Source organism: Helicoverpa zea, chromosome 25 (genome assembly GCF_022581195.2).
Source record: "Helicoverpa zea isolate HzStark_Cry1AcR chromosome 25, ilHelZeax1.1, whole genome shotgun sequence".
Taxonomy (NCBI): Eukaryota; Metazoa; Arthropoda; class Insecta; order Lepidoptera; family Noctuidae; genus Helicoverpa; species Helicoverpa zea.
Window position 1 is genome coordinate 1,805,697 of NC_061476.1, and position 13,957 is coordinate 1,819,653.

The 13,957-nt window shown below is 41.1% G+C and overlaps 1 protein-coding gene across 6 annotated transcripts in view; it reads right to left on the reverse strand.

Annotated features, from left to right (window-relative positions):
* Positions 1-13,957, reverse strand: part of LOC124642622 (protein MON2 homolog) — a 63,076-nt gene that overhangs the window by 25,960 nt on the left and 23,159 nt on the right. For 5 of the 6 annotated variants that reach the window (XM_047181133.1, XM_047181132.1, XM_047181131.1 and 2 more), the window contains 5 exons: positions 13,723-13,856; positions 13,185-13,296; positions 7,217-7,258; positions 5,471-5,598; positions 5,025-5,126 (listed from right to left, as the gene is read on the reverse strand). In XM_047181133.1, the coding sequence (XP_047037089.1) occupies positions 5,025-5,126; positions 5,471-5,598; positions 7,217-7,258; positions 13,185-13,296; positions 13,723-13,856 (518 nt within the window). The remainder of the gene's footprint in view (positions 1-5,024; positions 5,127-5,470; positions 5,599-7,216; positions 7,259-13,184; positions 13,297-13,722; positions 13,857-13,957) is intronic. The other variant, XM_047181134.1, reaches the window with a different exon arrangement.

Sequence of the window (13,957 nt, forward strand, 5' to 3'; positions counted from 1 at the left end):
GGTAGCTACTGTCATACGCAACTTAAAGAGAGGCAAGTCGCTGGGTCATGACAGCCTAAGTATAGAGCATTTGCTGCATGCTGGTAAGCACTTACCGCGAGTGCTAGCAATTATTTTTAGCTTGTGCCTGAGTCACTCGTATCTTCCAGCGGATTTACTTAAAACTATTGTTGTGCCTATTGTTAAGAATAAAACTGGAGATGCGAGTGAAAAGAGCAACTACAGGCTTATATCCCTGGCTACCATCATTGCAAAGGTGTTGAAAGTCTGATTGACTAGCAGCTGGATAAGTACTTAATACTTAACGATGCCCAGTTTGGTTTTAAGCCAATCTTATCCACGGAAACAGCTATACTATGCCTCAAACAGACTGTTCAATACTATACAAGTAGGAAAACACCTGTATATGCATGTTTTCTGGACCTCTCCAAGGCTTTCGACCTCGTATCTTACGACTGCCTATGGAGAAAATTGTGGTGAAAATGGAGAAAATATCAAGAACTTCCCAAGCGATATCATTAGGATGCTAAAGTATTGGTATAAAAACCAATACAATTATGTTAAGTGGGCGGGTGTCGGATGCATACGGGTTGGAGTGCGGTAAAACGGTGTAGGAAAAAAGCCACATCAGGTTAATAAAATCTTATCATAACGTGTTGGAAAAGTTTAAGGTGAGCATCGATCAATAAATTGTAGAAATTCACAGATCTGAATACACTGATGTGTGGCTCTGTGTACAGTCAGCACCAAAAGTCGATGAACAGAATCAACATGACAAAACACCTGTTCACAATAAAATGCCATAAGTTATAGTCGCAACTAGGAAACAAAATAGACTGTACACCACAAACTTACAAAAGTCGTTAAACACGAGTATTTCAAAAGTATCTGTGCACTAGTATTCCTAAAGTCGCTGTACACCATCAATCCAAATGTCGCTGAACATCATTGTATCAAAAGTCACTAAACAGCAGTAAATACAAAATTAGGTTAACAAAGTATATTTTTAATGTTGCCGTGTGTTAATGTACTTTTGACGCTTATGTTGTTCAGCTACTTTTGGGACAGTACTTGCTTGACCTTAATAATGTATGTTAACACGTTAGTATCTATTTCAATAATTTTAATAATTATTTTGGAAATACACTCTTTTGCAAAAAAAGCGGGCACCTGTGCGAAATCTTAGTTTTAAGGACTTTACGTGTATTTCAAAGGGTTTTAATGATTGTAGTATGTTTCTAGCATTAAAAGGGTTAGCCAAGCATGCGTGAGAGTGTATTCTAAATTTGAATTTTGTACAATTGCTAAGAAATTGGTTAAACCTTGTTTTGGACTAATTGCTGGCAGAAAGTTCGTCGGTGTTTTGAAAAGTTTTTGAAGTGATTTTCAGAAAACTGATAAGACAGTCTTAATTAATGTACCTTTTTGTTAGATCAAAACATTTTTGAAAAACTATGCGTATTTGATAAAATTTTCACCTGCTCTAAATGGGCTATACTGATGATTGATGGCAATGTTAAAAGTTTCGGTATTTTAGTGTTAAGCGTTCTTCTGTTTAGATATTATACCCACGTGTTTTAAAATATCGCTTTTTCATAATTAAACACTATTTAGAGGAGTATCAGTACATTGGGCTGCGACAAAACCAATTTAAAGTAAGCAGTGCCGATCACAACTCGTCTCCTTTCGGACTTTAACATTTTTAAAAATCTTGAAATTCTACAAAATACAGAAAATAGCGCATAGACTGTGAGCACGAGGTCTTAAGGTCTCGTAATCACTGATTTTCAAACAACCTCGTCTCTTGGGAAACTCCGTAGACCTCCGAAGATCTATGAGTCTGAGCGTTCAAATAGCGTGTTTTCATCCCACTGACTGAGTACTTATTAAATACTCACTGCTTTCCTGCACTTTCCTGCTTAAATCATAACAATAATTGGCTATCTGCTCATTTCTTAAGAAACATACGTTTGGTCAATACCTTTGAATTCTTGACTCCCTTTCAGCGAAATCATCGTTTAGTAACCCGATCCCTATGGAGTTATAGAGAGCTTCAACGCGGCAATAATTAGACTTTTTAGATAGCTTAAACCCTCCTCATCATTTTTCATGTGGTTAATTTATCACAAAATTTGGTATTTTTTAATGTCAAAGTACGATAGGAGACGAGTTGCGATCGGCACTGCTTACTTTAAATTGGTTTTGTCGCAGCCCAATGTACTGATACTCCTCTAAATAGTGTTTAATTATGAAAAAGCGATATTTTAAAACACGTGGGTATAATATCTAAACAGAAGAACGCTTTACACTAAAATACCTAAACTCTTAACATTGCCATCAATCATCAGTATAGCCCATTTAGAGCAGGTGAAAATTTTAACAAATACGCATAGTTTTTCAAAAATGTTTTGATCTAACAAAAAGGTACATTAATTAAGACTGCATTATTAGTTTTCTGAAAATCACTTCAAAAACTTTTCAAAACACCGACGAACTTTCTGCCAGCAATTAGTCCAAAACAAGGTTTAACCAATTTCTTAGCAATTGTACAAAATTCAAATTTAGAATACACTCTCACGCATGCTTGGCTAACCCTTTTGATGCTAGAAACATACTACAATCATTAAAACCCTTTGAAATACACTTAAAGTCCTTAAAACTAAGATTTCGCATAGGTGTCCGCTTTTTTTGCAAAATAGTGTATTTCCAAAATAATTATTAAAATTATTGAAATAGATACTAACGTGTTAACATACATTATTAAGGTCAAGCAAGTACTGTCCCAAAAGTAGCTGAACAACATAAGCGTCAAAAGTACATTAACACACGGCAACATTAAAAATATACTTTGTTAACCTAATTTTGTATTTACTGCTGTTTAGTGACTTTTGATACAATGATGTTCAGCGACATTTGGATTGATGGTGTACAGCGACTTTAGGAATACTAGTGCACAGATACTTTTGAAATACTCGTGTTTAACGACTTTTGTAAGTTTGTGGTGTACAGTCTATTTTGTTTCCTAGTTGCGACTATAACTTATGGCATTTTATTGTGAACAGGTGTTTTGTCATGTTGATTCTGTTCATCGACTTTTGGTGCTGACTGTACCTAAATATCTTAACATACCACACAACTTTAATATTATAGGGGCATATTCCAAAAAAGTTACAACTTAAACTTTTTAATTTTAGTAATAAACAGGTTCAATATTAAGAATAACAAAAATAATGAATATGCCTTTAGTCATAGACAGACCTATTATTATAAGTGTCGTTCGTCTTTTATAATTCTTTTTTACTAAATAGACCTAATCCTTAAAAGGTCACTGAATACTACCTACATATTTTGTTTTATAAAGACGTATTAATCAAAATGTCACTTTATGGCAAAAAATATTGTGTAACTTACCGTGGTAGTATTCGCAATAAACGGACACTTTTTGAGATTCGCCGATGTTTTACATGTTCACTCGCAAGCGCATCTGACGTAATACTAGTTATGGCTCTTTCACACAATATGCGTAAACGAATAGCGGAACGAGTGAAAGAGACCGAAATAAGCGTAGTCTCTGTTATAGTTAGAAATAGGTCTCTTTTTATTTACAGGGTTATAGATTATGCTTTTTAAGGTCAGTTTATTGTAAAAACGAGTATTACAGGAATTTTGAATTAAGTCACTTTCATTCTAAGGGTGCGGTATGTCTTCGATGTACTAAGTCCCTGCTGTGAGTCTGCATTTGTTACTATATAGCAGTTCCACCTTATACTGTACATTGCGGAATGAAATAGACGATATGAACATAAGAATAATATACACATTTCGTTCATACCTTACTTTCTACATTTAAATAATTCAATATGATCTTATTAGCCTTTTCCCAGCTATCTTGCGGTCGGCTTCCAGTCTAACCGGATGTAATTGCCTATCTGATCTACTTACCCCAGTAATCTGGGCAACTCGATACCTCTTGGTAAGATTGGTTGCCAGTCTCTTTGTCTTCTGTTGTTACCCATGCATGACCATGGACCGACCGCAACAAGCGTTTGCTTATGATCCTTATGATCGATCGACCAAACCAGCTGCAGCTGAGTGTTTTACAAGGAGTGACTGCCTATCTGACCTCCTCAACCCAGCAACCCGGGCAATTCAATACGTCTTGGTTAGACTGGTGTCAGACTTACTGAATTATGACTACCTGCAATGACAGCCAAGGATGTTCAATGACAGCCAGGACCTACAGTTTAACGTCTCTCCGAAACATAGTCATTGGTGTCCAAGATATACTTAGGTAGACAATACATAGAAACTTAGAAAAGTTGCATTGGTAATTGCCTGACCTGGAATCGAACCCGCGCACTTGAGAGGTTGGATCTTTACCGACAAGGCCACCACGACTTACATAATGATTATAAAAAAAATAAAAAAAGAAAGACATTGGTGTTATTTTTCAAAGAAAATCAGATTACACTGTTGATTAGCATTGTTTTTTAACCATATCTCAGAACGGACAAACAATAGAACAAAGCTGTCATAGTAAATGTTGTTCCAGTTAAAAAGACCTATCCATCGATATGCATGACTTTGTTATTGGTGGGGTTTATCATTATGCCTAATATCCAGTTGGTACAGTATAAGGTTGAAATGCTAAATAATAGTAACAATTATGGACCCTAACGGGCACAGCAGGTAGGACTCAGGAGACTTACACTTAATGGAACTTAGTTTTTCCTCTAAAAACTTGAGATATCAAAAGATTATTAAGTTAATTTTAGTTTAACTTTTGCACAGTTTTTGATCTATACATATCTCAGAACGGACAAACATTTCAGCAAAGCTGTCATAGTGAATGTTGTTCTACATAAAAAGGCCTATCCAATGATATATATGACATTCCTATTGGTGGGGTATACCAATGTGCCCAATGTCCTTTGTTGCCTATAATGTATTGTAAGTTTTATTGTATCGTATTGAGAACGTCCTTCTTTTTCTGCAACGTGCTAGTAAATAACGTAAAAAATTACCTCAAGTAAATGGTTAGTAATAGGTCTCCACATTACTTCTATCCTGTGCATATTTGCTAAGCCAGTTTCGAGTAACTTCGCCACTGCAAATAGTGATGGTTCCTGGAAAAAACAAACAAAATTAATCAAATAATAGCTACAAGTACTTATCGAATTAAAAAAAAATGGAATAATCCATTCAGTGAGATATCAATCTTTAGGTATAACTGACTAGTTTTCATCCGCGTATCGAGGCAAGTACCTCCCGTACCCGGATGGGGATAGATAATCCAATTCAATGTCTTTTTCCTGGTTTCCTGGCGTTTTATTCTGATTAGGTCCTAAGATCCCCACTAATTTTCAACTAAATCGGCTTATGCACTTTTGTTTTGTCTCTTAGATTACTTAACAATCAAACTGTATCCTAAAAAGTCTTAAATATACTAAATAACCATTAAAAAACTTACCCTATTAGAATAAGCTAGTTCCATAGCCTCATTGGAAAGCTTGCACAGCGCATCAATCAGATGATGGAGCGCTACATCATCCAAGTTCTTTGAAGACTCGAACACTCGCGATAACATCGCTGAAAGCGCTGTAATGTACAAGGAATTACACGTAAAATTTAAAAATGTAAGTAAAATATTGTGTATGATATATGATGGGGATTTAAAAAGCGCTTTTTTTGTACATTATAGTATTATAGTGGAACTTGTCGAAGCTGACAACGATGCGCCCAAATACAGCGTTCACATACACAAGTTTTATAATATGAACGAAAAATAGCCTTGTCATTAGTCATTCACCTACTTTTTAAGTAGATCTTGGACAACAATGGCTGAATAAATGTGAAGGAAAACATCTCGAAAAAAAACTGGACCTTTAAGTGAGAGGAAGCTTATGCCCGGCAGTGGGACGATAAATGGCTGATGATGTACATAAAAATTGGTGATTCAGTTGTTGAAATAACAAGGGCATTTTTGTGTATTGCGTTCATATTGTAAAGCTGAGCGTAAATCAAGTAAGGCGTCGTCCTAATTGGGAGCGATCGTGCGATGGCGCGATGCGTTTTTCATCTAAGACGTCGTCCTAATTGACAGCGATTGTACGATGACACGATGCGTTCTCTTCGTTCGATGAGTTCAAACATACAGATTTCATCAGAGTGTCCTATTTGAACCTCGCAAGTGAGATAGTGAGATGAAAAACGCATCGCGCCATCGTGCGATCGCTCCCAATTAGGATGACGCCTAAGTGAGTACGTCATTTCAGCTTAGACAATCTCTAAAAATTTGTATAAACAAATAAAAGTTTGGAAAATCGTAACGAAGCATTTAACAGTGCATAGCAAGTGTGTATACTGTATAGTTTTTTTTTTTTAATTTGTTTAGGTAACAATAAATGATAAAATAAAACTCACACAAGACTTCACATTTAGCTTTGTTACTATAATATTAGTATTTATATTGAAATCCAATCAACTTGTTCACTTTAATCATAACTTTTAATTTATTTGCTTATAAACTTTCTTTTAAGTTTGAGATGAGAAATCGATATCGCAAATAAAATATCGCTTTTATTAGATAAGATTTATTATATGTCTAGATTAAAGTTTCCAGTAAGTACGTAAGTTGATTTGATCACAATGTTTCGGAGGTGTGCGACAAACATAAAGACACACAACGGCCAGCAAGCTCCATCCCAGTGCTCCTGTGTATAAGCTTTCAAAACCCCTAAATATGTATACATTTGGAACTCGATAATTTAACGTCAGACTAACAAAATTCTTCCAAATAGTCCTTCAGAAGAGTTTTATGATATTTAAAAAAAAACCTGTATTTAAAACTTAAAAGAATCTCCACTAATTTATTTACACTTTCTTAATAGACATACCGCTTATGAGGTCTAAAATCTATAGAAATATGGGCATGAATTAACTCCCTCATTATGCTATGTTATAGTCACTCTTGACTGCCAGTAAGTTGATAAATACTCGCTATCTTAATACCTTCATCAAATGCTCTTTAGTTATCAAAATAGAATAGCAAACATATTAAAACTACAAGTGTCTGTGGCACCGTAATCAATTAGATATGACTACGATTTCTGTATACCTACGTTCTTTGCAATCCAAAGTTTTCTATTTCTATGTAAATTATTAATTATATACTCATTCCAAATGTACACAACAATAATACAACAATATTATATACCACTCATAACTCCGAGTGACTCGGCCACGGGAACTTGCTGCCCTGCAAACATCGTCCATATACTGTAGCGCGGACCTTGCCTATTGCCCCTCCGCGCCCCTCTAGATTAAGACGCGCGCCGGCTCGCTACCGAAATAATTAAAAGTGGAACAGCCGCGCAGCTTTTGCGGCGCGCGCGGAGAGCCGACAGTGCACGAGCAACCGCGAAGCACGACGCATGCGCTCCGGTTGTTGACGGACGCCCGCGTCGCTCGCGTGCCGGTGCTTAAGCTCCCTTGTGTTAAATATTGTATTGTGTTTTTTTGTGTACGGATTATACTATTTTACTTCCAATCGTTTTTTCAATAAAAACTCGGAACGAAGCCCAACTATACGTGGCGCCCAACGTGGGGCCGTTTTCGAGTACAAACTTCACTGGAAAAAAAACAAAATCAGTGACAGTGACGTTCGAACGAGTTCTGGATTTTTTATTGAAAATTTGTTACAAAATACCATGGTGCTTACGCGTTCACGTACGAATAGTGCTTCGCGCTTAACACAGCAGCCAGCAGAACCGTACCCCGCGCCTAGTGGGCAGCTGGACGGTGCGACGCCGTCTAATACGGAGGGAGGTGCGTTTTTCGTCGACGTGAGATCGGCAACGCCACCGCTGGCAGGACGCCCTGCGTCCGCCGGCGCCCCGGCCTCTTCACCACCGCCGCTGTACGGGCGTGAGCTGCATGGCTACTGCGCTATGCCACAGCACGGGCATGCTCCGCCCGTCGCCTCACCGCAACAACCTATGCCAACACCCGTGGTCATGACGGACCACCAATTGCTATCCTTGCTACAAGCGTTACGGTCGCAGCCTGCACAAGGCGCGCCGCTCCCATCTGTAAGTGCAAACTTGTCAAATTGCTCGGCGAGATACAATGGGTCCGGTGATGTACGTGCCTTTACCGACGCCGTGCAGATTTACAAGGACTGTGTTGGTGTTAGTGACGAGATTGCACTAAGAGGCCTGCCAATACTGCTGACTGATTTTGCAGCTACCTGGTGGCAAGGAGTTCGTCACTCAGTCGCGACTTGGCAGGAAGCCATTCTGTTACTTCAGCAGACTTTTGGTCCACGACTTCCGCCTCACAGAGTCTACAGAGAGATCTTTAGTCGAGAGCAAGCTGAGGAGCGCACGGACGTTTTCGTGTGCAGAGTAAGAGCACTTATTGCTCAGTTACCGCCGCGCACCCTACCTGAAAACCCAGTACAATTGGATATGGTGTACGGGCTCCTTAATAGAAGAATACGCGAGCGAGTAGCGAGAAACTCTTTCTCCACGTTTTCCGAGCTACTACAGCACGCCCGGTCAGTGGAGGATGTGCTCGAGGAAGTGCGCGCTCCTGCACCTGCGAGAAGGGCACAACCTGCGACAGCCGCCCCGATGCCTCCACTCGTCCACCCGTCGACGTCTTCATATACTCCTGCGACCAGAACTGTGGACCAAGCCCCTCAAGTCAGGGTCAGACCGAGGTGCTCATTTTGTAAAATGTTCGGCCACCTAAAGGAAGAGTGCCGTAAATTATTAAATAAAAGTAATCCCGCGCAGGAGCCAGTTAAGAACGAACCAGCTGCAGTTGCACAACCGGAGCTGCGCCCTTCCCTAACATGTTTCGGATGCGGTGCGCCCGGTGTTACGAGGTCAAACTGCAGCGTGTGCAAGGAAAGACGTTCTGCGCCGTCGACATCTACATTTCAGTCGTTGTCGGCGTGTAATACTGTATTTAAACCGCGTGTGCGTCCCCTATTAAATATAGAAGTGTTTGGTGCTAACGGTACCGCTTTATTAGACACTGGTGCGAAACAATCCGTTGCCAGTGAAAGTTTAGCTAAACATATGCGGGCCAATGGCCAATTGTTTCAAAGTGTAGAAACGGAACTTAAATTCGCGGATGGAACGCTGCGCGTTCAAATCGTAGAAGTAGCCTCAACCATTGTAAAGGTGCGGGGAGTGGCAATTGACACACTCTTCATGGTCCTGCCTGGCGCAACTGAGTCATTGTTAGGAATGAATTTTATACAGGACGCTGGCATGGTACTCGATTTTGCTAAGAATCGGTTCACTTTACGCGATGTAGGCTCATGCGATTTACAATATGAATGCGAGGATCGTGTGGTAACTAGTTCTGCGATGGGTCTCCGCGAGTCCGAGGGCGTTCTCCTGTCATCAGCGGATAGGTCGAAATTGGCTGCACTGCTAGAAAAGAACAGCGATGTCTTCAGTGCAGGGGGAGGGCCGACGCCCTTTGCCCTACACAGGATCGATACAGGTAACGCCGCGCCTATTTCTACACCGCCTTATCGTATGAATCCGGCCAAGAAGGAAATTATTAAGGCCGAAATTGATAAGATGTTGGAACTCGAAGTCATTGAGGAAGCCGAGTCAGAATGGACTTCCCCGATTGTCCTGGTTCCTAAGAAGAATGGTGAAATAAGATTTTGCGTTGATTACAGGAAGTTAAATGCGGTGACACGTACAGATAAATACCCGCTGCCCCTGATCGATGACATTCTGTTTTCCACAAAGAGTAATTGTGTGATGTCCACCATAGATTTAAAATCAGGCTACTGGCAGGTTGAAGTGGCCCCGGAAGACAGACATAAGACGGCGTTCGTTTCCCCTTTCGGAACGTTTCAATTTAAACGCATGCCGTTCGGATTAAAGAATGCACCTTCAACATTTCAGCGATTGATGGATCGTTTTCGTACTGGATTGAAGGATGTGACTGTCGTGGCTTATTTAGACGATATTCTGGTTATCTCAGCAGACCTGGATGCGCATCTGCAAGATTTACACCAGGTATTTGATCGTCTACGTCAATTTAATCTCCAGGCAAATAGAGAAAAATGCGTATTTGCTCGAGAGAGAGTAGCCTACCTTGGACACGTCATTACCGCTAAAGGAATCGAACCCGATCCAAAGAAGGTACAAGCCGTGGTGGATATGGCCCCACCGACTAATTTGAAACAACTTAAAACGTTTTTACAAACTTGTTCATGGTTTCGCAAATTTATTAGTCAGTTCTCTGAAATTGCGCAACCCTTGACCGACCTCACCAAGAAGAATAAACCTTGGAAATGGACTGAAGAGGAAGACTATGCCTACAACGAGCTCAAGCGAAGACTTACCACTAGTCCCATCCTGCGACAGCCAGACTTTGACCAGCCATTTATTCTACGCACAGATGCCAGTGCTTATGCACTAGGTGCAGTGTTAATGCAGGGTCCGGATCCAAAGTCTGAGAAGCCTATTGAGTATGCCAGTAGACTGTTAACGTCAGCAGAGCAAAATTACTCCACAACGGAGCGGGAAGCTTTAGCTGTGGTATGGGCTCTAGAAAAGTTTCGGGGTTACCTGGAAGGCGCCGAAGTTCGCGTCGCCACCGATCATCAGCCACTGAAGTGGTTGCTGTCACTGAAGACACCAAGTGGCCGCTTAGCTCGATGGGCCCTGAAAATTCAATCTTATAACCTGGACATAGAATATACTCCAGGTAAGGTCAACGTAGTCGCTGACACTCTTAGCCGTCCGGTATGCCAGGCATCAGAGGTCGATGTCAATACCTGTGATCTGTGTCCCGTCTCAGTAGACTTACCTCACAAAAGCTCCGAAGAGTTGCGAGTAGCTCAGCTCGAAGATCCTGGAATCAAGAAAATACTCACGGATTTCGAAGAGAACGATGCATACAACAGATGGACGGATCGTGGGTACTATCTTTCACAAGGTGTTTTGTTCCGCTTCGATCCGGATGGTGAATCCGAAGAGCCCCAGCTGGTGGTGCCCGAGTCGATGCGCGAGGAGATTATGAAAGAACTCCATGACGCTCCCACAGCTGGACATTTGGGCTTGGAACGCACCCTTAAGAAGATTAAGGAACGATTTTACTTCCCTAATATGCGTCAATACGTAGCAAGGTATCTTAAGGCTTGTGATCTATGCCAGAAATTTAAGGCAACCAATTTTAAACCGGCCGGCCTACTGCAAACGCCTGTCCCGCAACAGCGATTTGAAGTTCTCGCTATAGATCTGTTTGGACCTCTTCCTGAGGGTAGTAAGGGCGAGAAATGGATCTTTCTGATCGAGGATACTGCGAGCAGATGGGTGGAGTTGTTCCCGTTAGCCGTAGCCAACGCAGAAAATTGCGCTAAAATACTAATTGAAGAAGTTTTCCTAAGATATGGTTTTCCCCGTCGGGTGATCTCCGACAATGGTACCCAATTTGTCTCGGCCGTAATGCAGAAGGCTATGTACGTTCTCGGAGTGAATCAGAATCTGACGCCAATTTATCATCCCCAGGCCAATCCCGCAGAGAGGAAAAATCGGGAAATGAAAGAGATGCTGGCTATCTTAATAGACCCAGAACATCGACGTTGGCCTGAGGCATTGCCAGCTGTTCGATTCGCGTTGAATACAGCACCTAATCAGGGTACTGGTCATACCGCTGCCTTTCTGACATTCGCACGCCAGTTTAGGTCCCCGGTGGACGTAGCCCACGACTTAAGGACGGTCATAGACCAAGAGAATTATGTGCCTCAAATTACGCCGTATCTCAAAGAATTTGCAAGTCGCTTGCAAGAAGTGAAGTGGCGAATCGAGCGACAGCAGGACATCCGTAAGGAAGCTGCGGATAAAAGCCGTAGACCCGGACCCGATTATCGTGAGGGTGACCTCGTCCTCGTGGATAGCCATCGCCTTAGTCAGGCCGAAAAAGGCTGTACTAGTAAGTTCGCACCGCGTCGCGAAGGCCCGTTTCGTATAGTGAAAATAGTATCTCCAACCACGTACGAAATCGTGGACAAGAATAATAAACCTCGCGGCAAGTGCCATGCCAGCCTCCTGTCACCTTACATAGGTGAATCTGATCTGGCTCAAGTTAGGAGTAGGGGTAGACCAAAAAAGTCGGTTCCCAAGCCAGCTCCACAAGTTTCCGCTGACTTGGAGGGGGAGGATGTAGCGCGGACCTTGCCTATTGCCCCTCCGCGCCCCTCTAGATTAAGACGCGCGCCGGCTCGCTACCGAAATAATTAAAAGTGGAACAGCCGCGCAGCTTTTGCGGCGCGCGCGGAGAGCCGACAGTGCACGAGCAACCGCGAAGCACGACGCATGCGCTCCGGTTGTTGACGGACGCCCGCGTCGCTCGCGTGCCGGTGCTTAAGCTCCCTTGTGTTAAATATTGTATTGTGTTTTTTTGTGTACGGATTATACTATTTTACTTCCAATCGTTTTTTCAATAAAAACTCGGAACGAAGCCCAACTATAATACAAACTTAATGCGATTGCGCAGCTTGAGGGCAGCGGCCATCTTTGTTATACTTGCTATGTTAGTTGCTCGTGTTAGTTACTAAAGCGTCACTTTTGGCGTATTGTAGATGAAACATATTAATTATTTTTATATTATGATGGATATGTGCTGTTTACCACGTTTGGCACAAATAGGTAAACAAGTATCTTTTTGAGTTTAAATGAAAACGCCAGACGACGATCAGAATTGCTACAAATACATGTTTATATTGAAATTATGGGTGCTTAGAAATGTAATGTTAAAGTTAATAGTATTGTGCAAATTAAACATGTTTACACAGCTGCACACCAATTCATAAATAAAACACATTTATTTGCTCTTTACCTGAAGCGAAAACAGTCACCTGTGCACTGACAGAGCACACATCAAAATCATAATTTTATTACAGTTATAATTCTGCTTAGAAACTCATTTTTAAATTCATCTTTCAATTTTCTACAAAAATTGCCTAACATATGTATAATAGTAAACTGATTGAATCAAGTTTTTTCTGAAGGGAAATCATTCCACTATAGGTAGCAGCGTGAGGGAGTGTCAGACTCTTACTGACTGTGTGCAACATTTCGTCAAAACGGCGTCTAGACTAGTCGTTTATCGATACCTAAGTTCACAATAATCGATATGTTACTTACCAGGTAGATCGGCCATGACAGCAGAAGTGCTCATTACGGCGTTGGCATCTGCGCTTGCGCGGCTCGCCTTCATACTGCCGCCGGTTGAAGGTTTGAGGCCCAGGATCCAAACCTAAGGGATAAACAGATTTTAGTTTCTTTAGAAATACTGCAGTAATAATAATATAACATTTATTTAACTAAATTTTGTATCATATTGAGAGATGATTGACAAAAACCGGTGGAGGCAGATCCACTTCAGATGCAATCCTATTAATGACCACGATTCTCAGATATGAGGGACCGAGAGTGCCGAGACGAGGCGTACAGAGGTATGATTTGGTCTTTTCGTGAAAAGGTAGGCCGGATATCTTGATTTCATTAGTAAATTAAAATAATGGCAAGTAAAAAAAAACAGTTCCAGACTCAAAGAAATCTCACAGATAATACAGAAAACAATCTAGAATCTTTAAGATACACAATGATGAACTATGGGATTTTATATTTGGAATAGTTAAAAACTAAACTTGTATCAAAGACATAAAAGTCCAACACTAACCAGATGCTGCAACGTAGTAAGCACAGGCAACCACGCCTGCTGTATAGTGTCGCCGTCGCGTTGTGCGGCGCAGAGCAACGCCTTCATCGCCGTCACGTGACGAGAGGTCACCATCACGAAGGATTGCTGTTGGCCTGGGGGAAAGTAAAAAACGATTATTATTATTTAAATCTCCAAAAAATGTAATTATCTGCCTTCTCTTGAAATCTCATCATCAGCCTTCTCTCTGGCACAG